The 25,902-nt window shown below is 37.0% G+C and overlaps 1 protein-coding gene across 2 annotated transcripts in view; it reads left to right on the top strand.

The window, feature by feature from the left end:
* Positions 1-25,902, top strand: part of RYR2 (ryanodine receptor 2) — a 711,493-nt gene that overhangs the window by 625,990 nt on the left and 59,601 nt on the right. Inside the window, exons 80-85 of one of the 2 annotated variants that reach the window (XM_057308485.1) lie at positions 3,245-3,298; positions 4,542-4,565; positions 15,576-15,675; positions 17,286-17,365; positions 20,004-20,080; positions 20,876-20,949. In XM_057308485.1, the coding sequence (XP_057164468.1) occupies positions 3,245-3,298; positions 4,542-4,565; positions 15,576-15,675; positions 17,286-17,365; positions 20,004-20,080; positions 20,876-20,949 (409 nt within the window). The remainder of the gene's footprint in view (positions 1-3,244; positions 3,299-4,541; positions 4,566-15,575; positions 15,676-17,285; positions 17,366-20,003; positions 20,081-20,875; positions 20,950-25,902) is intronic. The other variant, XM_057308486.1, reaches the window with a different exon arrangement.

The following is a 25,902-nucleotide window of genomic DNA, read 5'->3' as shown; positions in this document are numbered from 1 at the left end:
CTGTTGCCATCCTCACGGCGCCTCCCGCTCGATTCCCAGAATACCTCAGTATTACCCATTATCTCTCCTCAACCGTCTGAAGCCCTTTCATCTGACTGGGATGTTTCTACCAATATGAACAAGACAACCATGTAGAAATTTCTAGAATGATACCATCATAAGTTAAACACTCAACGGTGTTTCCGCTGTTTTGAGTTTCTGGCTGAGAAAATCTTTTCCTCATCCTTCTCTTACTGACTTGGTGAAATGCTCAGGATCCACATTAAGTTATGCCGGTGTTCCATCCTTTGTTGGTTAAAACGATCTAATGCTAGGGTCACTTTCTCAGGAGATTTCTCTCGCTTCTGTCTCACCCAGTAGCTTTTAGATTTAAATCCATACTAAAAGTTCCTGGTTTTGCTTTCTCTATCTTCTGAGGAGTGCCCCAGTCAGAAAGGCAACTTAAAAATGTGTGAAATATATTTGCTTTGCAGAAAGAAATTCCCAGCAGACGCTGGCAAGGTGAAGTGCCCTATTTACTACTTACGGATTATCATCACCAATTTTGAATTTTGATCTGGACCCCTGAAGGGTCTGAAGTATCCTCTGTTTTAGTTTTCGCTTTCTTTTTTTTTTCCTTCTAAATTCTCTTATTCCTTGCTCTGCCCCTTTGTGTATGGATTTTACTCATTTTTTCCCTCCTAGCATATGGTAGAACTCCTCGATGCCTGGAGTTTGTCATTGTGATGCAGAAAGCTAAAGCCATCTAATGGAACTCCCTGTTTACTTACCATATATACTATATGGATGCAATTTGCTGGTGAAAAACATATCTCCTATACCTATAAATCCTTTTTCTTCCCAGTACATTAAAAAATTGCAGATCTGCTATAGTTTTCTTGTGGTCCCAGTGTATCCTCAATATAGCCAATCAAAATAATTTATAGGTTTGATGAGTTTTGTCAGCAATCTACTCCAAATTTATGTAAGCTAAATAGGTCCTAAAAATCACAACTTTTAACCTTATTAGAAGCAAATCTTACTAAATTTTCATAGATTTTTAAAATAGTTTATTTAAAAATAAATCTTTGTTCAAAAAATTAAAATAAATCTTTGTAAAAAATATTTGTCAACTGGAGCTCCGAATTTTTGAAGGAATTCCAAAAGCAAGCATCTCATATGAATTTTATCAATTAAAGTGTATCATTATAACCCAAAATATTTTTTCTGAATGTATTCTTCATCTCAAAACTTGTTTCTTCTCTATATTTCTAAAGATAATGAAGTTTTTATAGGAGATAATTTGAGAAAATTTAAAACCATATTATTTCTTAAACTTCACATTCTTTTTTTTAAGGTTTTATTTATTTATTTGGCAGAGAGAGCAGGAGCAGGGCGAGCAGCAGGCAGATGGGGAGGGAGAAGTAGACTCCCCACTCTGCGGGGAGCCTGACGTGGGATTCAATCCCAGGACCCTGGGGTCATGACTTGAGCCCAAGGCAGACGCTTAAGTTATTGAGCCACCCAGGCATCCCTAAATTTTACATTCTCAAGAGACAGATTAGTGTTCTAATTTGCTTAAATAGTAAACATGCTTGTTATCTGATAAAATGTCTGTGCTTCACTTCTGATTGCTAATGCAGAAGAAGGAAACATCACATAGGTAATCTTAGAGGGCAGATAAGCCAAAATTCCTCTGTGTTTAACATTAGATGTGCAGTATTTACAGAGGACCACAGATGTGCCTATCAGATAAATTTTGCTCAAGTTTTCATGGGTTCTTTTTTTTTTAATTCCTGGTTAACTGATGGCATGGGCGCCAAGGTGACGTTAGCACGTAGCAGAACATTTTCTGCACTCTTGAATAAATAATTAACATCCTTGTTTCTGTGGGGAAACATGCTATGGAACACCTTTCCCAAACAGCGGGATCATTTATTTTCTTCTTTGCAAACCATGTTGTCAGTCTTCTTATTCTAAATTGGAGAGAATGATTGATAGTATTTGGTGAGTGAACAAAAGAACATGACAGACCTTTAGAATTTATCTTTGTGCGTGGGTAGAAGGATCATGTTTTGTGCCCTCCCTCCCATTCCCACTTCATCTCCAGACTCAAAATACTGGGAATCATTGAATTGAAACTGTTTTTCTGATTTGTCGCTTAAATTTAATGACTTGCCACCATTCACTTCACTGATGGACTGAGTGCTTGTGGACCAGGAGAAATCCTTAGAAGGGTTGGAACAATGTAACTTTGAAGAGCTATAGGTTTTTTCGTGCCACAGGTATTGGTTACTGACCAGCTTCCTTTGGTCAACGTGATACTTTCTATTCCCAACCATAATAATACTAGCAGTTGAGATTTATTAAGTGCTTATTATTTTTTGACACTTACTTCTGAGTGCCAAGTAATTTGCATATGTTGATTTGTATAGTCCTCTCAGGAGCCCTGGTCCTCTTTTTCTTAGTTCTACCTTAAATATGAGGAAAGGGAGACCCAGAGAGGTAAAGAAACTTGCTCCAAGCTGAACAGCTAATCATTGGCAGCATCAGGATTTGAAGCAGGCACTCTGTGTCCTCAGGCCATATTCCAAATCACCACACCCCTCTTCCTTAAATTTAGCAAGCAAAAACTTTAGCTTTGCAATTAGATAAGAATACATGCATGGATTAGCATAACTCCTTTATGTTTTTTGGGGAAATAACTCAAAATAATGGATTAGTCAGTTATTTTTCTATAAGAGAATAGTATTAGTAGGAGGCAGAATTTCATTTTTTTCCTTTGAACCAGTTACAATAAAAAATGAACGTAAAGGATTACAAGATTCACTTTAAACAATGGACATGCTTTCTGTTAATTTTAATTCACAGTTATTGCATGTATCCATATTCATGCATTGTATTGGCAACATAAAATAAGAGAAAACAATGATCCTTGTCTTCAAGGCTTGCAGTTTGGTTTGAACAAGGCAATAATTGCATGAGTAAGAGGTACATGTACTATGGTTGGGATCTTGTCAGTATCTATGCAATGCATAAGATTGGCAGTTTACTATTTTGATTTTGTAAAAGCACAGTATAATCTTTTAGGTCCTGAATTCGTTGATGATGCCATCTACATTTACTGATTCTAATACCTCTGTTTAAACAATGTCAATGACACTTAATACGGATGATTTGGTATTCCATGCTGCATTGTTTTGTACTTTCTGCCTGAACATATTCTAATCCTGCTGACCTTTTCTTAATGTTTTCCATGTCTCAGAGTTGTCATGATGAGGAAGATGATGATGGTGAAGAAGAAGTGAAGAGTTTTGAAGTAAGATGGATCTTTCTAGACTTGTCCTCTTTTCTACTTTGAAACATTGTTTCATAGCTTATAACTGACATTTATGTTTCTTGCTTCATGGCTTATTGCAGCTTATTGTGTCAAGGAACTGCATGTCAGAAGCTGGATGGACAAATCTGAGTCCTAACATTTGCTAAAGACCAAGAAACGTAGAATAATGAAATAATCAAATAAAACCCATATGTTCAGAATGAGTGTCCCTGAGAACTCTCAGAGATGAGAGTGCTCCAAACTCTTCTATCTCAGTGAATGTTGTGATCTGAAATTTCCAATGGACATATGAGGAAAATATTTATTGAAGAGCAATATGACATTGAGTTTTTAATCAAACCCTTGGTTGGCTATTTTCTTCTGAATTGAAGAAGTCTTAAAGATCTGGCCTCTTTTGACCCAATTAAGTCACTCATTCCCTGTACATATGTAGACAGTGGCACACAATGCCGTTTGCTTGCATGAGGTAGGAGTGCGTATATTCCTAGGACTGTGTTCTATTTTATGATTATTTTCTCGGATGTTCTCAGTTTTTAAATATCCAGAAAATTAGAAATACTGCTCAATGCTAATTAGCTAGAAGGAAAGTAAATATTATTTGACCCCGTTTGTTTAGACTTTGCTTTTGCTTTCTCTGAAGAAAAGAGTTGTTGCTAACTACCACTTCTCTCCGTTTCTTTTTCTTTTCTTTTTTTTCCTCTCTCTCTCTCTTTTTTTTAGAATTTTCAGAAAGAAATGAGGTAGAAGGAAATAGATTACATTATTATTTTTTTCTATTACGTATCTGGAATTTGAGTTAGAAGTCTGGAAATATATTAGTAACCAGCAGTCAGTCCTTAATGACAGTTGTCCCACCAAAAGGTACAGGTTGAGGGGTGGGCATAGAGTAGGGCCCCTTCCACGAACAATTCGATACAGCATCTCTGCAGCATTGAAATCAATGTGTAGAAAGTACAAGAGCTAATCTGAGAACAACCCTTGAATATTGCTGAGAAAAATGCCATAAGATTAATTTCCTAAGTGACACTATAATCATTCCCAGTGTATGTGTGTCCTATTCTCAAATCCGTCTTTGTTGATAAGAAACTGAGGTAAATTAGAATGAGCTCTGAGCAGCAAATAATACTGTGTTTTCTGAAGTGCACACCATTTATGGTCTACCAGTTGTCTTCTGAGCAATTGTTTATTGCTATTTTGCTTCTTGTCCTCATCCTTCCTTAAGGTCACAGGATCCCAACGCAGCAAGGTAAAACTATATATATGTGTGTATTTGTCCGGGTCTGAGTTTCAGTTTCTTGTGACATTTACCTTTGTTAGACCCAACATCTTGGATTCTTTTGTAATAATAGGTCTTGCTATCTTTCTACAAGTTTGTAGCTCCCATGTAATTGGTCTCTTCAGTACCCCTTCCTTGACATGGGTTTATTCTTCTTGGAGTTTAAATGACTCATAATTTGAAATTTTATCCTACATGTGAACTCTGAGCTGCATGCTGTACTCGGCTAAAAAGGGGCCAGCCCTTTAGCTGTTAACTTTTAGCTCGGGACCTTTCAGAACCTCATTCTGGCCTCATCCCCTCTTGATGCTTATTAAATACAAGTCTTGTTACCTGAAACAAGACATGATAAATGGCATCACTGGTGAGATTGGAAAGAAGTCTGCTTTCCCATTGTGCTAGTAATATTTCCAGTTAGTAATTGGAGAGGATGTTCCACAATGTTAATGTTGATTTCAGCATTTCATTACAGGGAAGAACTTGATGCTTATTTCGATCTCTTAATATTTTGAATAGCTAAGTGCTTGGAACATTTGCTAAGAAAAAAGCATTTTGATCTAGCATCACAAAAATTTTTCTTTGATTGGAACCCCATAAAACTTATATTTTATTTTCATGAGACTAATTCATAGGAAAATTGATCAGAACATCCCAGGGGAAAAAATATCTGTCATGGCTTTAGTTTAAAAAAAAATTGCTGTTAAAATGAATTTAGAATGTCATGAAGAATCTATTTAGAAGAAACAAATGATAATATTTTAACTCACTGTTATATTTAGAGGAATATATTATTCTTACACTAAGATCCTTATAAATTTAAAAATTTGAATTCATACAGCTATCAGAGATAGCTCTAGTTGGATGGCTATAATAGTTAATGGCATATAATAGACATAACAATAATATATTCTGGGCTTAAATAGTAGGTAATAATGAGTATGGTACTAAGTTGGTATTTATGCTTTTATCACTAATTATCTCAAATAGAATTCTTGTGGATTATTGAGGGTCAAAAACATGAAGGGACCTCCTAACAGCAACCAAAGATTTGATGTCCTAGCACCAAAATTCATACCTCAAGAGTGTATTGATATCCGTGGGATAAGAGTAGATAAGAAAGGTCAGGATCCGAAGGCATTGCTGGTTAAGAAAACCATCTTCCTCTGAAAGAGAAATGCGGTTTCAGGGGGCTCTAGAAGCAAATCCAGTTTTGTAAATAGGGTCAAATTTGGTGACATTAGTGAGGTTCCCAATTCAGAAAAGCAGTCTAGGAATGGCTAGTGGAATCTGTTTTTAGAGTCTAGGATTCAGGTCAGACTGAAGACAAGAAATCAGGTGAGGATATGGAGCCTGACCTGAGAGAACAAGCCACATGGCCTGGATTTAGGATGATGGGCAAGACATTCATCCAGTGGTGAAGCCTGGCAGTTAACTGCAGGAAAGAGACTATACACCAGCAGGTATAACTGTCCCCCCATGAAACATAATTTTAAACTTTCTTATAATCACTACTTACTCATAAGCATAACACCATAGACAAGATCTGGGAATTTGTACTTCTTAACCAGATATTTTACTGAATTTCCATGTGATTTGGGACTATAACTTACTATGTATGCCTGATTTGTGTAGCATGCTACTTTCCACAAACTATGGCCTCTGTGAGTAAGGCATAGGAACTCTTACCAAGTTGAGAAACAGAGATGTGCAGGGGCTCACCTATGAAGATACTCTTGTCCAAGGTTGACTCTGTGATACCAGCAAAACCACTGAAAATTTGACCAGACAACTGGATTATTACTTTCTCTTTCTAAATTTAGTCACATGCCAGACTTTTTAGTTGAAGTGTCTGGTTGTTTAATATCATTTAGAGATAGTCTCACACTGGAATTTTTCATCTACGTTATAATAAATCTGAAAGGTTATCTGGCAGTTTGAAGAATTCTTAAAATTATGTTAAATAAATTTGGGAGTAACATAAAGTGTGTGATAATTGAACTTTATTCCCATAACTGATTATTAATAGTTGCTGTACTTTCTACTTGAATTATTTATTCAATGTATTCAATGAAGATATGGAGAAGAAAGTAGGCATTTTTAAAAGGGGCATTATAATTTCCATGAGGAATGAAACTAAGCTTAAGAAACATGAAACATAGAAAATGGGGACTAAAATGCTGAGTATTTGTCAGCTCTTTTCTTATTCCATCACATGTATGTTTTACTGATGGGCTTTCTGTTAAAACTTGCAAAGAGATTTAACTTGATGATTTAATTTCCTGCTTCATCAATAATATATGTAAATATTCTCTCCCTACAACTCTTTATTTAAAAACTGCCAATTTAGTTAAGTATGTATAACTTTTTTAGATTTGAGACTACTTCAGTACTAAAACTACAGAGAAGGACTGTTAAATCTTATAAAGAGGCCGGGAGTAACTGAAAGGGAAGAAATATTTTAGCAGTGACTCAAAATGTTCATTACTAGAGTTGAGTGCTTTATTTAGCTTTGAATTTTTATAAGCCAAAGCAAATAGTAATAACAACAACAAATTCATAATGTTGCAAGTCAAATAACTTCATTTTTCTGAGCACCATGGGTTTTTCTCACCTAGATTAACAAAGAGATTTGGTATCAGAACAAGCCACGTTTTTAAACTATGATTTTGCAAAATACACACAAACGTTCCCCAGACAGTTGCTTCTTCACTAATGCCATTCTCTAAAATCCAAGCATGTGGCATTAGATGCTAGTTCAATGAAAGCATTTTTGTGGACTATTAAGGTATATAATATAAATTTATTACTTAATAAAAACCAAAATTAATGACAGTGGAGCTTAAATAAGCTAGAGGAATGGAGCATTGACTTGCCTTTTAGACCATCTTTCTCAAATATTAGGCAAGTTGCATCATCCTTTGGCAAATGCCCAATTTCTAATTCACAGGTGAATTCTCTGCTGAGTCCCTCAGGTCCTATTATTCTGTACTGTTGGTTAAAGAAAATAGCTTGTGTCTTAAATACTAAATATGCCTATGGCAGAGTTGGCATTCTGTAATAAAAGACTTAGGAGACTAATTTATATTCTCTCCCAGATGAGCCTCAGGCGTAACTAAAATAACATCATACCTGCTAAAGTATTCAGACCAATACCAGCTCATACTCCAAAATATGCATCACTAAGTGTGGAAGAATCAATTTAGGCCCCTGTGTCTTAAGGTCTGTTGTTCTTTAGCTCTCCCCAGGGATAAAATCACCTCTATCTGCCCCTCCAGTGATCTGATTTTGAACAAAATTTCATTCCTTGGCAATCCTGCAGGAATGAATTGGCTGTAAGTTGTACCCTCTCCAATAGCTATATGATTTGATCTTTGAATGGGTGTATTTAGTTCTGTTCATGGGAACAAAGCAATTTAACTTAGAAGGGCTCCCTGAATCGTACCAAAGACAACCCTTATATACATATATAAAAAAAAAATCAAAGATACTGCTATGGATATAGAACATTGAAACAATGATTCCTTTTATTAGGTAAACTTAATAGTTATTTAGTTTCTACTACAGAAGCACCGTGGCATCCCAAATAGGGACTGAAGTGTTGAGTTGCTTGTTGTAACTGTTGAATTGTAGAGGGGAAGGGAGAAGGAGTTTTGATGGCCACTGTTCTCATGCTTTTTGGTGCAGCCTGCTAACTGCATTGTTACATACCGAAATTATCGGCCAAAAGTAATACCCTCATGTCTTAGCCCAGGTTCCTTAGAAAACAGAGCAAAGAGAATCCATGCTAACACTTTATTGGGGTTGAGGGATGAGAAAATCCCAGGGGAGTAAGAGTGAGGGGAAAAAGAGCAGATTATCTAAGGAAGGAGGGAGAGCAAATACAAGGTAATGTGTTCTTGAGCTGACCGTGGCTAGTCAACATAGTGGGAGGTGGCCCTAGAAAACCCATATATATGCATCATGGAACAGTGCCTCTTGGGGAAGATAGGAAGTGGGAACTGGTTCTGTCCCACCTCCTATCTTTTATTGGTCATAGGTCCTATCTTTTATTGTTTCACAGTTCTGATGTTAAGCAGATTTTCCAGGCACCCCCCAGGGAAGCCAAAGCCAGCTTGGGTCCAGCCTACCGAGTGTTCAGGCACTGCAGTCTCTGTGTATGGAGCTCCTTAGTGGGTGGTAGAGGTGGTAGGAGCCCCCTTTTATAACCACAGTAATGGTGTGGGCCATTTCTAGGGCCCACTCTGTCTGAGAAGCAAGGCACATTGCCAAGTCTTGGGGAGAAAGGGCATATAGGGTGCAAAGGAGTACTGGTCCTGGCATGAGGAAAATTCCCAGAAAGCACAGTCGTCTTTATTGTGCATGGTAATTCATGCATATTGAGTGTGTGGACCTAAAGAGCAAACTGTATAGAAAATATATTTAAGCGTATAGCTGTGCATTTTTGATACACACAGTAGTTTGACGTCATGTGCTATTATTTAAAAAATAATCCCAGTTGATAATAATCAATCCCATTATGCTTGACTGCATTGTATAGCAGAATCATTCAGAGCACAGACATTTGAAGGAACCACCTGTGTTTGAATCCCAGCTCCACCACCTACCTGTGTGATCTCAAGCCTCAGTTTTCCTGTCTATAAAATGGGGCTAATTAAAATCTCTATTTCACGGGATTGTGGTGAAGATTAAATTAGTTAATATATATAATACACTCTGAACATTGGCTATCACATAACAAGCTCTATAGGTATTTACTGTTATTATTACTCATAATCAATTTTACCTTCCTACTAAAATCAAGCCCTTAGAAAAACTTCCACAGCGAACACAGCACTACACAGGACAGGAGACCTGGGATCTCATGCGGGTGCTGACCAGGTGACCTTGAGCAGGTCACATTTAAATTACTCTATGTCTCAGCCTTTTCTTCTTTGAACTGAAAGCTTTGACCTAGATGTTCTCAGGGGTCATACCCACCTTTAAAAGTGTCTGCTCTGGTGTTCATGAGTAAGTTCTTTTCATTTTTCAGGGCAATTTCATAATGCTCCTAAATGCATGAATATTGATAGAAACATGTACATTTTTGGTATTTTTTTCCTTCCAATCTTTTGTGGAGGAGTGAAAAAGAAAATAAACTTCATATTATTTAGACTAGTAATGTCACATAAAAATACTTTATAGACAATAGCGTAGCTTCTGTACATATATATCTCTCTACCTTTTCCTGGTTTACTGTTTAAGGTATCACACAGTTATACCTGATAGAGTTAGATATAGAAGGAGAGGGTGTCGAGGGATGAAAGGAGTTCAGGGACACCAAGTGGAGCCTTCTAAGAATGAGGTTAGTCCAGAAACCGATGCCTTGGACTCTTGCTAATTAGCGGGAGTTTGTCAGCACTACTGATCCCAAGCTTTCTGGGTGTGAACACCAAGTCACAGAAATTTCCCAGTTTACTGTATCAATGAAATAAATGCAATCTTCTTGTTTGGGAGAAACAAAAATTCCTGAGGATCTCTGTGAGGCGACAACATGTCATATAATCTGCACCAATTCAATAGAGGTAATAATTTGAGAATTTATGCAATGCAGTCCAGATGTCCAGGTGACATGTGAGGATGGCTGAGCATAGAGGAAGTACCAGGAGTCTCGAAGAATGGAAGACTGTGTGTCTTTAAGACAGTCTCCAGAAAATCCCTCTTTCAGCTGAACGGGTAACATTTGGCAGGGAGTTGGTGACATATCGAGTATTTATAGAGTTCACAGAGCTGTTTCTCAAGGGTCATCTGGAGTAGGACCAGTAACCATGTGTGAAAACTTAGAATTACAAACACTAAAACAGCTAGAACTGAGAGAACTCAAACTCCAAATAATGACTTGTCCTGATCTGCTCTCTGATAAAATTTATTCTAACTCCTCTTTTTCCCGCAAATTATTCCAACATTCTGGCACCTTCATGGTCCAACCATACCTTCGTGTTACAGAGGTCATCAACCACCTTACTGTTCTTATTCTCTCTTTTGTCAGGCCGTATGCTAGTAGACCTACATAGCATATTCTTTCTGTGTTCAAGGCAGTATTCGGTACTTTTAAATCTTAAACAAACAAATAGGTAAATGAAGGCTGTTCTCAATCAATTTGGTGCTCAGAACAAACCCCATTCCCTGTAATGATAATTCAGTATAACTTTGCTAATTTGATACCTTCTGATTTTATAGTTGTTCATTTTTTCCCTCCTACTTTATAGGTTGTTTGGGAAGCTTTTGGTGATGTAGTATAAATTTTGTCAACAGGACCCTGAAATAGAAAATTGTTTCAACGCAGCTAGGTTTGATTGTTTCAGCATAGTGCTAATTAGTCTAAATATGCTGAATCCAAGGGAACAAGATTTTAACAAGCGTGGACGTATAAATGATGAAGTAAGCCATAGTGCCACTAGACAGCACGTCCAAGCTTCAGAGCCTCCAACACATTAACTGAACTACATTTTTCTGCTTCAGCATCTTTGTCCTCTCTGAGTGTCTATTAGTAAAACTTTGGCATTTAAACAAAGTTGACTTTGGATAAAAACATATTTATTTTCTTTCTTTCTTCTTTCTTTCTTTCTTTCTTTCTTTCTTTCTTTCTTTCTTTCTTTTGTTCTTTCTTTCTTTCTTTCTTTCTTTCTTTCTTTCTTTCTTTCTTCTTTTGTTAAAGAGAGAGTTTTAGAAACTATGCCCATCCTATTGAAAAATAGAACTCTGGAAGATTATTATACCATTCAGTATTCAGCAACAAAGACAATGGGTAATACAGGTACAGACAATAAATTAATGAGCTAAAACCCCACAATTTGAGAATTATTATTTGCATGTGTATAATTCTTGACCTCTTTGACCCTGTACCAAAAACAAACTAGATGTTTCACATTCTACTATCTTTGTAGCTCTTCCGATAACAAGATAACATTTGCAGTTTCATATTAATTGTACATACTACATGATATCACATTATTTAGTTCTGTTATTCATTCATCACATTTTCTTGAACACCTATTATGTGCAGAGAGCTTTCCTGGATATGTAGTGTATGTACACTTGTGGTTAAAACAAGCAAACAAAACCTTTGGAGACCCTGTCGTTATGGAGACTTGCAAGAAACTCCATATACATTTAAGTTTTTAAAAATTAAATTTAAAATTTATAAATTTGAGGAACCATCCATTTTTAAACAAAGTTATAATCTGAAGTGTTTTCCTAGCACTGTAAGTCCATTCTTTTTGAATGTGGCCAACCTACAGTGTCAGAAACTAGAAGACTGAACAAAATTAATTGAAATGGACAACGTGACTCTTACTTATATGTTTGTTTTCCCTTAGTCTGATTTGGCTTCTTTGTGTTGTAATCAAATTATTAGTACCATTTCACGGCCATTCGCTTTTGTCTTTGTAGTTATCCACTTGAATCTCCTATATTTCCATTTTTTTTTCTTATACTGTTGAGATTCAACATTACCTTGTAGGTTATGATTACATTTAAGATGCCAGATCAGAATATTGAAGTTGATTTATTGTGAAATTATGGGAAATGTTTTTAAAAAGAGTTCGGCTGCTGGAGATTTCTGTTCTCTTACAGCTAGCTTCCACATGCAGCTGAGGAGAAAAACATTATGAAAACCTTTTCAGCAGTTGCTGAAGGCTTGGAAACGCAAAGAAAAAAAGCCAGCCCAGTGGGCTTGTGTGGTGTTAGGCACAGACTGAGCCGGGATGCACAAACCTCCCCGAATGCCCACATCACTGAGGAGGGCCTGTCAGAAACAGGGGACAAGTTTGCTGTCAAAAGGCTTCTCTGGTTTAAAATATCGTTCATCTCCATTGTAGGGATAAACTATTTTCTCCATCAAGAAGAGAGGGGCAGTTGTAATTTATTATTTTTTTTATTTCAGTATTTTTTTCCCATGTAAGACAAATTGCTGAAGAACTGAATGGATTTTTTTTTTCTTCAGGCCTTCTACTCCCCTCCCCCATCAAATGCTAAAAGTGAGGCAGCCTGGGGAAAAAGTGAAAGAATAGTAGCAATTTTTTTACCGACTCAGTCATACTAAAAGCAGTCATGATGTAGAATTCTTCCCACTCAATGTCTGCAGCTTGATCATGAGTTTGACTCATCACCACCATTGACCTTGAAAAGACTCATAACAATCTTATTAGGAAAACAGCAGAGAATTCCTGGTTGCTCTTGGCAATCAGAACTTTTTGCCTAAGGGAAAATTGAAATTGTGGAGCTCCTCCCCCACCCCAACCTTTTTTTTTTTTTTTTTTTTTTGTAACTTTTGTAACTTTAGAATCATTGAAAGACAGAACTTCAAGTAGAAGGCATGTTTATTTAAGACCCTCCGGCAGTTTAGGTGGAATCTGGGATGGGGCAGGAAACTTACTTTTAAAAGATGCTTCAAATAGGTTCTTTCAAGGTGCTGTTTCCCTGAGTAAAATACTTTAAAAATATCTATCCTCAGTTTTCTCAGTAAAGCTAATCTGCAGTAAATTTGAAATTAAAGAACTTTCTTTCTTTCCACATAATCCATCATTTTATTGTCTGAAAACTTTCTGGTTTAGCTTTCAAGGTTTTATTATGCTGTGATAAAATCTCCAATGGTGAGATTGAATTACATGCCCAGAAGCACTTCTCACAGGACAAAGTACCAGAAAGAAATAATATTAAATATCTTCTGAAGAGAAAGCTTCCCATTCAGTATGACAGAGAAAAAATTCAACCGAGAGGTCCACTGGATCCCTCTTTATGAAGTATGGGTCTCCTGCTTCTAGATCACCATATCTTTTTTAGCTCAATACTTTTTTCAGAGGAATCTCATCGTCTCCCCTGAAGTATTTATTATTATTGAAATTTAGGTGCTGTGTGAGAAAAATGAGGGTGATCTTTGCCCAGAGAGTTTATTCTTTTAAAGAAGGCAATTCGATACCCTGTCTCTTGATCCTCCTGACATTCATCCATCAGGCATGATTTCAGTTACCGAAGAGGATAGTGGGATCTGGAATGTACTGTGCACGTCGTTCTGGCAAATCTTTGAGCTGGTCCACCCACTTTGGGAGCACAAATGGCAAAGGGTTTGCGGTTTTTGTTTTTGTTTTTTTTTTTCCTCAAGAATATGTGGCATGCCGCCATCTTTCATCTTTGGGTTTCCTGATGACATATCTTCATATGTTCTATTGGGTCAATCGAAGAATCAGTCTTTCTAACTCCCTTGTCTCTTTCGTTGATGAAAACGATAGGGCAGTTCCTTAGCCAATCATTTCTTATCGCTGTCTTCCTGAAAACGTCTTCCACAAAAGGAATCGGTCACGCTGGGAAGCAGAAGGGCAAAGCTCGTACCTAGCTCTGGCAATGGGAGGAAAGTGAAAGATTGTTGGGTCTAAAAGGAGGGATCAAATGTTGCTGACCAATTTTAAACCACACCTGAAGAGCAGGCGAAAGGGTCTTCTTTCCGTTTTTCTGAACCTGTGTTGTACGGACAATATGGTTTTGTGTGTCTGTGTGGTTTTGTTTCCGTTTTGTTCTTGACTTTGCAGGAAGAGGTTTAAACATGAAGGCCAACCTTGTAGATGTTAGCATGGCTACAGATGAAGCAAAGCTGCCTTTTTGTTTTGTTTTCTTTTCTCTGCTTCCATTTAGACCTATCACATAATTTAAGAGAAAAAAATAAAACTTTAACCGCAGGAGCTCTAACTATAGTGTGAAAAAAAACCCTGATCAATTTTGTTTTCGCAGCACGATATTATCAAAGATTTAAGAAACAAATTTGCCAGCCTCGGCGAGAACTCTCTGGTAACAGCATAAATGTCTGTGTTGGTTGCTTTTGATTTGAAGGTTTCTTTTTTCATTTGTTTGAGCCCATTTCTTTTCGCCCCCTCCTTTTAGTTTACTTTCTTTTTCATATTCTGTAACTAGCAAGCCTTCATTTTTTAAACCTCTTCCATCTTCCTGTGTCTATTCTCCGTACTCTGGATGGAACGTTTACAGCAGCAAAGCTGTCCCTCGCTACTGCTGCAGCTCTTCCTGCTCTTAGGTCATATATGTTTTGGCCGTTGTGTTTATGGACATGATACTAATTGACCGTTTCATGTCCCATTGACTAAGCTTCTCTACCACGCCATTTGATGGACGCGCTGTCCTAGGGCTCTATGCAACTTTCATTTTGCAACTTATACTGCTTAGTTCCGTCTCAATTCTCCAGCGAACGGGATAGCTCAAGTGAATGATCCTACCAGTCTTGAACTTGCTGTGCCTTTATATTTTATTTCTATTTTCTTCTGTATGTTTTCAGTGGTAGTTTAAGTGGAAAAGAACAAACCCCAGCCATTTGCACTGGCAGCACCATGCAGTATTGTTTGTCACCACCAGAGAATACAAAATATAAAGGCACATTGCTTCTTTTATTCTTGGGGGGGTGACCGGGGAGATCTGTATCATAAGTCTGCTCCTTCGTTGAAGCCTCCCTTTTTATTCATATCAGCTTTCAATTTCGCTTAAACTCCAACACGTCTCAGTTAATGTTTTTCTGTCATTTAGTGATAACTTGCAACTCGAACCATTTGCTGAGCAGTATCAAGTTATGGCCATGGCATGGGAGATGATTGAAAATGTAACAAACTGATGCACAAATGTATCATTCAGAAAGTGCAAGTTTCAATGACGAAGTACAGTACTTCAAAACTGTGATACAGGCTTTGGACTAATCAAACAATTACAATTGAGAAAATCCATCCTGATAAGCCAGTACCAAAAGTATATCAAGAAAAATATAAAGGGCAAAACCAAGAGTTGAATATTGTTAACATCTGTTGAATAACATTGTTGGTGTTGAAATGGTCCATAATGTTGTCATAGAGCCCATACATGAAGAGATGACTAAAAATATGGTTTAGAGTAAGAAAGCTGCTATGCTTAATGACAGCAACAACATAAATGGTTGGGATTTGTGTTCAGGAGAAAGAAATGGAAAAGCAAAAGCTTCTCTACCAGCAAGCCAGGCTGCACGACCGCGGGGCTGCTGAGATGGTGCTGCAGACCATCAGCGCCAGCAAAGGTGAGGGTCGCCGCTCTCCGCGGATGTCTTTACTCCATGGGAGCACCCTTCTTTACATTCTACTGATGGAGTTAGTCCTGAATTTCTTGTTCATCGCTAGGTCAGGTGACTTCAGGAATACAGGCTCTCATTAACCCAGTCCAACATTGGGGTTTTTTCAGAGTCTTATTAGGAGGTTTATTTCTGTTCATTAAGTTTTGGAAATTACATCGTGACCCAAGCCTAACACACCATATAAATCAGGGATGGGGAAACGTTTTCTGTGAGAGGCCAGCTGGTAAACCTTTTTGGCTTTGCTGGCCATGGGTCTCTGTCACAACCCTTCGACTCTGCCATAGTAGCAGGGAAGCAGCAGCTAGAGGCAATATGTAACCAAACTGTGTGGCTGAGTTCCAGTAAAACTTTATTTACAAAAAACATGTGACAGGCTGGACTTGACCCTTTAGTCCGTAGTTTGCTGACCCTTGATGTAAAAGTTTAGACTTTTTAAGTGGCCCTTCTTAACAATTAAAATATTTTTGTATTTTTCAGTGCCAGCCAAGATAATTTTCTTACATTAGTAATATCTCCTTTGTGAAAACATTTTTACTATAATCTGGATAATGGAGTGGGGAAATAACAGCTATACATTCTGTTATGAAGCACCCCTTTCCCAGTTTTCTAAGATATTTCTATCTCTATTATTGTTTCTATTTCTATTTTTTCTGTATTCTGTTTCTAAGATAAATAGAGGTGAATAATGTAAAAATTAAATATACTCAATGATAGACACCTGGTTGGATTTAAAATTTCATCATTACTGGGGCGCCTCGCTAGCTCAGTCAGAAGAGCATGCAACTCGATCTCAGGGTCATGAGTTTGAGCCCCATGTTGGGTGTAGAGATTACTAAAAAAAAATAAATAAACTTAAAATCTTGTCATTATTATTTGAATGACTTAAAATTGTGACCAGTCATCCTGATAAAGCAATACTATAAACAGAGTAAGATAAAAGTGCTGAAACAAAAATGATAAAAGTTGTTCAAACATAATATTGAAGGGAGAGGGAGAGAAATTTTCCTTAAAAACCTTAGGTAGCTCTTATTCATTTCGAGTATTATTTTAATGTACGTGACTAGTTTTGAATCTTTATAGTTTTAAGCTTCTATTTCAAAATCAATTGTTTCTGTTTTTTTCTTAAATTTTCTGGTAAAGATTTTCTTACAGAGTGTGCATGCAAGTAAGAGGGAGGGGCAGAGGGAGAGAACGAATCTCAAGCAGACTCTGTACCGAGCATGGAACCCGAGCTCACAACCCTGAGATCATGACCTAAGCTGAAATCAAGAGTTGGATGCTTAACCAACTGAGCCACCCAGGCGCCCCCCTGTTTTTGTTTTTTTTAATGTCCTCATACAGTTCCTGGATACATTACACAGAATTTAATAAAAACATTGACGGCAGAATATGCATTATTACTCTTTTAATGTTTTTTGGTACATAAGTCAGTCTGTCTTGCATCATTATGCTGATTTGTAGGGGAGTGATAATTTTAAAAGTGTACATTTTGAAACAGAAACGGTTAATGTAGTAGGTGAAGTGATATAAGGAATGCTATTTTTTATATTTTTCAGGTGATACTGGACCAATGGTAGCTGCGACTTTGAAACTTGGAATTGCTATCTTAAATGGTGGGAACTCCACAGTCCAGCAGGTAATGTCTTTAAGCCATCCCCATAATGTGCTCTTCAAACAGACCATATTGTCATCCCACTGAACTGTTTTAGTCATCCCAGAAGAACTATTAGTTGTAAAATTTTTCATTTTCTGTGTAAAAAATGTCTTAATTTGATGGCCATCTCGTCGCAGGATTCAAACATCTAGGTCGTACCCTGCCATATGCGTCACTAATGCTCTTGAGAAGTCTGAAGTCCTATCAGATGGTATCATCATGTGGAGTTTGCATTTCATGTGAATAAGTCAGCATGAAATGGTTTGTTTTAATACTGGAAAAAAGTGAATATTCTTACCTCGGGAGCCTAGCTTGGCAACACGTTTTATAGTGTTATACCATCTGTTTCATACTTGTCTATATTGGCTTCTGTGTGAGAAAGAACAGTTTCTGAACATGGAACTAATAACTGTTGTTTCTTGGGTAAGCTTTGGCGAGGCAGAGAAAGGGCTTTCCTGATGGGAGGAAAGGAAGGCTAGTGGAAACCTTAGGATATTTGACTTACAGTTGCTATGAGCCCCAGAATCACGACATTGGGACAAAGCCCTGAATAAGTTCCTAGAAGACCTTTGATTCTAAGCAAAGCACAGAGAATTTGAAGGTTAGGTTGGTGAAGATTTGGACTAGGTTAAGTTAGCAACCCAGAATAGCTGAAAAATTTATCTTTACATTGTTCTCAAATTGTGTGCTTCTTTTTCTGCAAATACAGTTGTGACATTTTCGGACTGGAGGAGTACATAGGCCTAATCTAAGCCAGGGTGCCTAACTTTTTCTTTTTAATGCCTCTGACAGTGTAGTGAAGCATCTGGATGCTTCGGGGTGTCATGTTTTTAAATTGAAAAGTGAAATTGCACAGTTTTATGGAAGAAACCACACCTAGTGAAATGTGGTTATCCAAATATTATAAACAGGGTTTTGATAAAGTAATTTGTGTTCCTTTATGAATTCATTAAATAAAAGATCTTGTACTTGTCTAATTATTGAAAAGAAATGATTAGTCTAAATATTTTTAAATCACTTCAGCAATGACTATGATGTGATATGAAGATCTCTGAAATTTCTGTTGGTGACGATATCAGAGTCTGTGTTTCTTGCTTATTTTAATAGTCGAAAGGAATGCTAAGTTTCCATTAGAACTTAGTGAAAATAATGAATGTCTTTTTTTCCCCATCCAATTTACAGATGTCCCTTTTTTGATTTCCATAGTAAATAACTACATGACTTAAAAGAAAAAAAAGGAAAACTGAAGAAAACCCCTCTACTGCTCTCTATAATATTTAGCACAAAATAATTTCCCTTTACGTTTTACTTCAAAAGTCCTTAATTATGTAGCAGATAGATTCAGAAATCCTTGGAGCTGAAAGGAGCTATGAGAGATCATGTAAAACACGTGCTTGTCTATACAGGCTTTTCTTTTCTCTATAAACCTTCAGATGCATATTCTACAGCGTCCCTTTAACTCTGAGCCATATGCCTTGTGTTTTAAAAGTCCAGTGATTAATAAATGCTTCATGTCTTCTTAGACCAGTAACCTACCATACTCCCCCCCCCCCCAAAATGGCCAGGTGTTTGTGTATATCTCGGTGTGTACGTATTTGTGTGTGTACTACACACTCTCTCTCTACAGTATATATATATACACTATAGTGTATACTATATAGTATAGCATATATATAGTATGTGTGTATATACATATGGTATATACTACAGCGTATAGTATACATGTATACTATGTGTTTGTGTGTGTGCAGCCTTTACATGTTTAGTACCTAACATAACCTTTCGTTCAAATTTCTGGAAACCAAATTACTACCAAATGTTGACTGTTTCAGCACTGATAATAGGAATTACTCACCTCCATTCAAGATTCGGAGAAGAGCAGTATCTTTATTTTCTTCAAACCTTTGGTGTGCCTACTGTCATTTTATCATCTTGTATGTACTTCTTGTTTGAGACTTCCAACACATTCCATCCACGTTCCAAGCAGCTGTTTCAGTGTAATATGTAGTGATAAGCTAAGAAGGTGGAGCCATGCGTTGCTTTCACATTTTTTACTTTTGTGTTTAATCAAAATTTTGACCACAGAATCTGGATATCATTCAGACAACACAGAAGAAAAATTTAGAAGTCAAATGATTCCTACCATTCCTTGGGTTTAGAGAGCATAATAACGGAAACTAAATTTCTGTCTGTAGCATTAGCATATGGTAGTCAACACTGCCCGCGTTTAAGGAACTCACTTTTGTATGGAAATCTATGACTAGCATCTAGGTGGACCTTCTTCCCAGTAAGCTTGAACTAAATTTCTGAATCTTCAAATACTTAAAGAGTGACTAGAAGAGAGTTAAGAGTATTATTATGCCCTGGATATCCATGGTGCTTATGATGTTTATATAAAGCAAGTCCCTTGTTCCAAGCCACTTCTACTGACGTCGAAATACACAACCATCTTGCCATGACATGCGCATCACTGTTTCCTGGTAAAGTTACGGTCATGTTTGTATGCACTGAGTTTTTTAAATCTTTATTCCAGCATAGAAAGCATGTTTTGTTGTTTCTTATTTAACAAAAACTAAGATTCGTGTTCAATGTGGCCCTGTGGTTTATATATTTACTATAGAAAATGCTTGACTACCTCAAGGAGAAAAAGGATGTGGGCTTCTTTCAGAGTCTGGCTGGCCTGATGCAGTCATGTAGGTAAGCACACACCTCCCTTGTTTTGGTTCTACTCAGTGGGTTCGGTCTTTCAAGGTTTTTGTTTTACATTGCTGACAGTAATGATACAGAGAATATTTTTAATGATTAAGTACACATTAAAGTGGGACAATAGAGGATGTCTTATTTTCTATCTTGTTGTTAGCTGTTAGTAATGTCTTAATTATTAACTTACTCAGTGTTAATGATGTCTTATAATAGTCTTCCCTGTGATTAAATAGGGACCTTGGGGAACTAATGTGTATTCTTCATACTTGAAAATGAGCAGTATATGAATCTTAAAAGAGGAAAAGGAAAGTTCTAATGAGTTTTATTTGGGAGCTTGTAGACCATTTCTCATTTTCCCTGAATAAATGATCCTTAACCAACTAATTTATGATAATCATTTTCTATTTTTTACAGTATTTAAAATCATTCAGACAGTGTTTGACAAAGGAATCTGACAGATACTTAATGTAATAAGCTATTCCAGCTGGAAAAACATGATTATTATAATTCTATTTCAGTGTGTCTGCTAACTTTGTAATGGACTCCCAAAGTTGAAACCCATTAATGCCTGTGTTTGCCTTTCACACGTATCATTTCAGTGCAGACCTTGGGGAGAGACTGGGTTGCCTCTAGGAAAGTATGGTTGATAAACATTGAACTGGGGCATGTCTTCAGTGTATGTTAATATTTGGTTCACAGTTCACAATATACGATTTGTAGACATTTGCTCTCTTGAAGAAAGAAGATTTTCTATTAGTCCTCTAAGTATCTTTCTCCCTGTTATTGTAGTGTCCTCGACCTAAATGCATTTGAGCGCCAAAACAAAGCTGAAGGACTTGGAATGGTGACCGAGGAAGGATCAGGTATTGATCACTTAAATTAAAAGGATCACCTGCCCCCACCCTTTCTTGAAATGAGTCAGTTACAATTACCTTTTCAATACAGAGAGATACAAGGTTTTTTTTTAATGGCCAAAATGCTTATGTGATTCATTTAAAAGTTCATAATTGCACACTCACTCAGGTCACACCCAAAACTCAACCTTCCTTATTGGCCATTAACTCCTTCTTGTTCCAGACCTACTGTAAGTCGCCTTTCCCTTAGTTGGGTAGTAGATCAAATCCCTTATTAGAGAATTATCTGTAAAACTATAAAGCACATGGATGAACCAAATTAGAGGATGTTTGGCGTCTTGTGGCTACTTTGGCAAACTGCCAAACTCTCACATTCTTCTCTGTCCTTAGAATAGTGATGCTTTGAGATCCTTCCGTTAGCCATCATTCCGACCGTCACCTCACTCTTAGCACAGATATCTCATACAGCCATATGTCTTTGCAAGTCCAAATTTGCTGAAAAAAATTAAGGACTCATTTTTAATGTTTAAATTATCCTGATCACTTAATTTACATGTGCACAAATAGAATGACTCACATAATCCTAGAGTTTTTCTCTCTGTAAATAGATGTGTGTATAAACTAGAAAATTTAGCACACCAGGACATTGAAAGCAGAAATAACTATTGCTGCACTTTCATTTCAGTATTTATTAAGAAAAAAACCTTTAATATTTTTTTGTCTTGATTTGCTTTTATTCTTTTGTGTTTGACTTTTTCAATTAATTTAGTTTCAGTGAGGCCCTGTGTGTTTCTCTGTTTTTGTTTGCTTGGTCTTATTTGGAGTGGTCATCTTATCAATGTATTAGTTTTGGAACATCGGATCTTTAATAAAACTAATCCTGTTGCAAAAAGTAAATTTTAACCCATCTGCCATTTGTAGTCTCCGTACCTTTCTGAAATATTTTAGAATTAAGTAATCTCTGTAATTATTTCTGTATATTTTTATTCTCACAATAGGTGAAAGAATTAGTTGCGTATTTCTTAACCGTTTTCCAAAAATTAACACTTATGTATATTTTAATGCCGCTACTACGATACAGCTCCTGTGTGCTCTTGTTTTCTGCTTGACGTTTGAATGTATAGGTTCAATCCTCAACTCTCCGTCATGCAGTTACCTAATTGTGTCAGCTAACTTTAAGAAAAATTGCCAACAGCACTCTAAACTCATTCAAATTTTCTGAAATGAATATCCAGCCACACCTCTTCATTATTAAGGGTTGTGTCAACAGTTGTGACACCCAGCCTGAGGGCCCCATCTAGAGAACTCAGAGTCCTTACAAATCTCAGGTCCCATACCTGCCTGCCTCTCAGGTCTCCAGAAGCCCTGGGCATTTTCCTTGAGCTATAAAGTGCCTGAAAATGAATGAATTCTCTGTCTAAAGTCTGACTTCCCTGCCTTGGAATTAGAAATCAATTTCATTTTCCCTGCAGTTATTACTTAATGTTCCAGAAGCATGAACACGGTCCCATTAATCATGCTTCATCATCATTCATGCTGGTTCCCAGGTAGGGACAGTGGGCCTGCAGGCTTAGTTTACTGGGTCTCCTGTCCTTTGTCAGCCAGGTAGGGATCGGAATACCATTTGTGAGCCCGGAATCAGAAATAGTTTGGAGAGAATGACCACTGTGATGCGAGAAGTAGTCACATCTCTCAATATGAGATTGGTTTGATTTGTTTATTCTTTTTCAACACACACAAATAATTGCCCAAGCTGATTAACACTTTTTCTATTTTACTTCCTTACAAACAGCAAGACAAAAACAACATCTCAACTTCTTTTTTTCCCCCATTTCCTTTTCTTTCAACTATAAATGTACCTTCCTCCCTTCCTCAGTCATCACACATGAGCGTGGTAATTATTACAAATGATCTGCCTTTTCTTTATTTGCTCCTTCATCTGTCATTAGCTTTGTGTATAGTCTTGACAGTGATAGTTTTTTTGTGCTTTTTTTCCTTTTCTAGGCTGTTTAGCAAATAGATTATTTCATTTCCATCATTATGCATCCTTTTATTTTAAAACTCATATACCAAGCTTTCCTTTTTATTTCTTTCCATGAGGATGTCCAGTTATTTACATATGAGACATGGAGGGGCAAGAAGTATTTCAGTTACGTTTTTGGATTTGTTTTGTTCTATTTCTTTCATTTTGAAAAAATCTGGTGGACCCAGTTTTTGCTACTGTTGTGTAAATGAATGAATCATAGATGTGTGCCGTAGTCTCCCTGTGTGTTTCTGTCTTGGACATACTGTGGCTTTATGGCTGCACCAAGGGGTGCATGGGAAAATCAGTGGTGATCTGGCAGGGGGAGGGGGCGCTGTGACTGGCTGAGTCTCCTCTTGGCCAGGGGACTCTACCACTTTCCTTCCACATATTGAGACATCTACAGAGTTTCACTCTATTCCTTTGAAAACACCACACATTAAAAACCTTCTTAACAGGAAAACTGTTTTTCATTCTTGAGACTGAATTCAAAGAATGGTAGAAACAGTTGCAAACTAATATAATAATACGGATGGTAGTTTCTAAAAGACATGATATGCAATGGTAATAAACAAGGGATGAGATTTTTGAACGGTGCCTAGTATATCAACCAGGCTTTAAAGATCAGATCGAGCTCTCTGAATATTCAGCCTTACCTTTATCAAGAGGCCGATTAGAACACATGATAATAATTCACTTGCTCTATGAATAATAAACCACTTTCCAAATTAAGAACACTTAGAGCAACTCTATCTTTTGGCATATTTTTAAAATGTCTGTGACATACCCATTGTTTTGTTTAAGGGTCTACAGAAGTTAGGAAAAGTTTGTACCCTTGTAGGAGAAGGAAAATCGATCAGCCCTCCCAGAATACATAGAGAAGTTTGAAAAATCTCAATCTATTAGTGCTGTTGTAACTTTAAACTCAGCCCTGAGAAAATCATCTGATGATCTAACTTTTCTCCATCCTAACCAACTGTCTCTGTTAGGCTCAATCTCTTCCTGATGATGATAAAATGACCATAAATTATATAGCCATGGAAAATGTTTAATCTCAATGTACCTTTTGATACCTACAACCACCAGTAAGATATTGTCCCCATTTTATAGGTAAGGAGACTGAGGGATAGAAAGGTTACATGGCTTCTCCAGTATCATGCAGTGAAATGCCAGGGTCAAGACTGAAATGCAGGCCTTCTGCCTCCCAGTGTTACCAATTTCACGAGCCAGTCCCCTCCTCCATCTTTTACTCTCTACCGGGGGAGCTTATTTTATGTTAACCATATTGGTTTAGGTAGGATTTTTTACTTCTTTACTTACGGCTCATTCCTCCCTTCAAAGACACTAATGCATTGCCAATTTTTGCACTTAATGTTGAAGTTGTAAAATCAGTTTGGTGCTTTGTATGGTTACATGTGATACTCCTAATCTTGTATTGAGATACCATTGGGAAATATGTGCCTTTTTAAGGTTTGTATGTAAGGATTTCAGACTCATCGTTTAACACTCCTTTTTCCACTGCTGTTACCATCATGGAAGTTTGCCAGTATTACCATCCCTGCTTCCTAAATTTCCCCCATTTCTACAAAAGCCTGGACCTCTCACTTATTTAAAAAACAAAACAAAACAAAACAGTTTTCTTTGGCAGGTGTGTTTAGTAGATGTGCTCGGTGTTGTCCTCTCTGTATATTTTTTAGCCATATGTGTTTTCCTTTAACATATAATGAAGTTCAAAACCAAAAACCTATGTGAATATTTAAAATTTCATTCCATCCATGGATCTTTTTTTCCTCAAAACCATTAAACCTCATTACGTGAGCTTGAAAGTGCAATTTTTCTTCTTTCAAACTTCTTGGAATATAGTAGAAGATATTTTATTTTTTTGATCTTTTGTGGTGGTCCTAGACTTCATCAGCAAGATGAAATCTTGAAGCTGATCTCATTTCTCAGAAAGTGTTTGATTTTAAAAAAATTCTATGTAAAACATTAACTACCAGTTAATCTTTCTAAGTTTCCATCTGTATCTGCTAATGCACTGAATCGAGGTTCTTACTTGGCGTGTTTATAGTGACCTCAATCAAGTTTGTCTGAAGTTGCAGCAAAAGAATTGTTAATTAATCAAAACAATAATTAACACAACCTCTCAATATTGGCTATCCTAATTTTTTGTTAGTAGTTAAGTTACTTAGTACTTTAATTATTTATTGGCTATCTCCCACCCCAGATTTGCAAAGTCCAATGCACGTGTAGTTCAGTTTACCCCCTGAGTTCTGACTACACTGCTCTGCCCTTCCTGTGGGTCAAGTTTCTTTTCAAGAAAAGCCTGTGATATTAGTTCATGGCACTAAATAGATTTTCCTAACATCCTTGCACAGTTTTTAAACAGTAAAGCACTGATCGAAATGTGAGTGGCTATTATGTGCTAGACGCTGTCCTAGGCATTGGAGTTCTTTATGGGCTCAGTGCAGACAGACTTGTAAACAAGTAACTTAGAAACCCATGATCTGTGTGTATGAGTGAACTGAGTTGAAGTGCTTGGCTGCCAGGCTCATGTGGTAAGGATCACAGTGGATGTAACAGATGGCCTGAAGTAGGTGTTTACCTGGTAAATAAGGAAGGCAAAGAAAGACATTTCAATGGAAGGGAACCGCGTCTACAATGCTTACGGTACAAAGCATGACAAAGAACATCACTGACCTAATATGGTTGGAGAGAAGACTAGAGGGGAAATCTAGTTTGTGGGACACTGTGAAAACCTTTTGTGCCATGCCAAGGAATTCTGTGCTTTCTTCCTGCGGCCACGAAGAGTCATTACATAAGTAACAATCAGTAGTATTATGTGTTATATGATAACCCACCTGGCATTAAGTTGCTAGCATCCATTGTTCAAACCAGCAACATTCAAGTGCACTGATTACTCACTCCTCAGTAATGCTAGT

This window comes from Ursus arctos, unplaced genomic scaffold (genome assembly GCF_023065955.2).
Source record: "Ursus arctos isolate Adak ecotype North America unplaced genomic scaffold, UrsArc2.0 scaffold_7, whole genome shotgun sequence".
Classification (NCBI taxonomy): domain Eukaryota; kingdom Metazoa; phylum Chordata; class Mammalia; order Carnivora; family Ursidae; genus Ursus; species Ursus arctos.
Note: the sequence above shows the minus strand (reverse complement) of the source record. Positions and strands in the feature narration are given on the sequence as shown.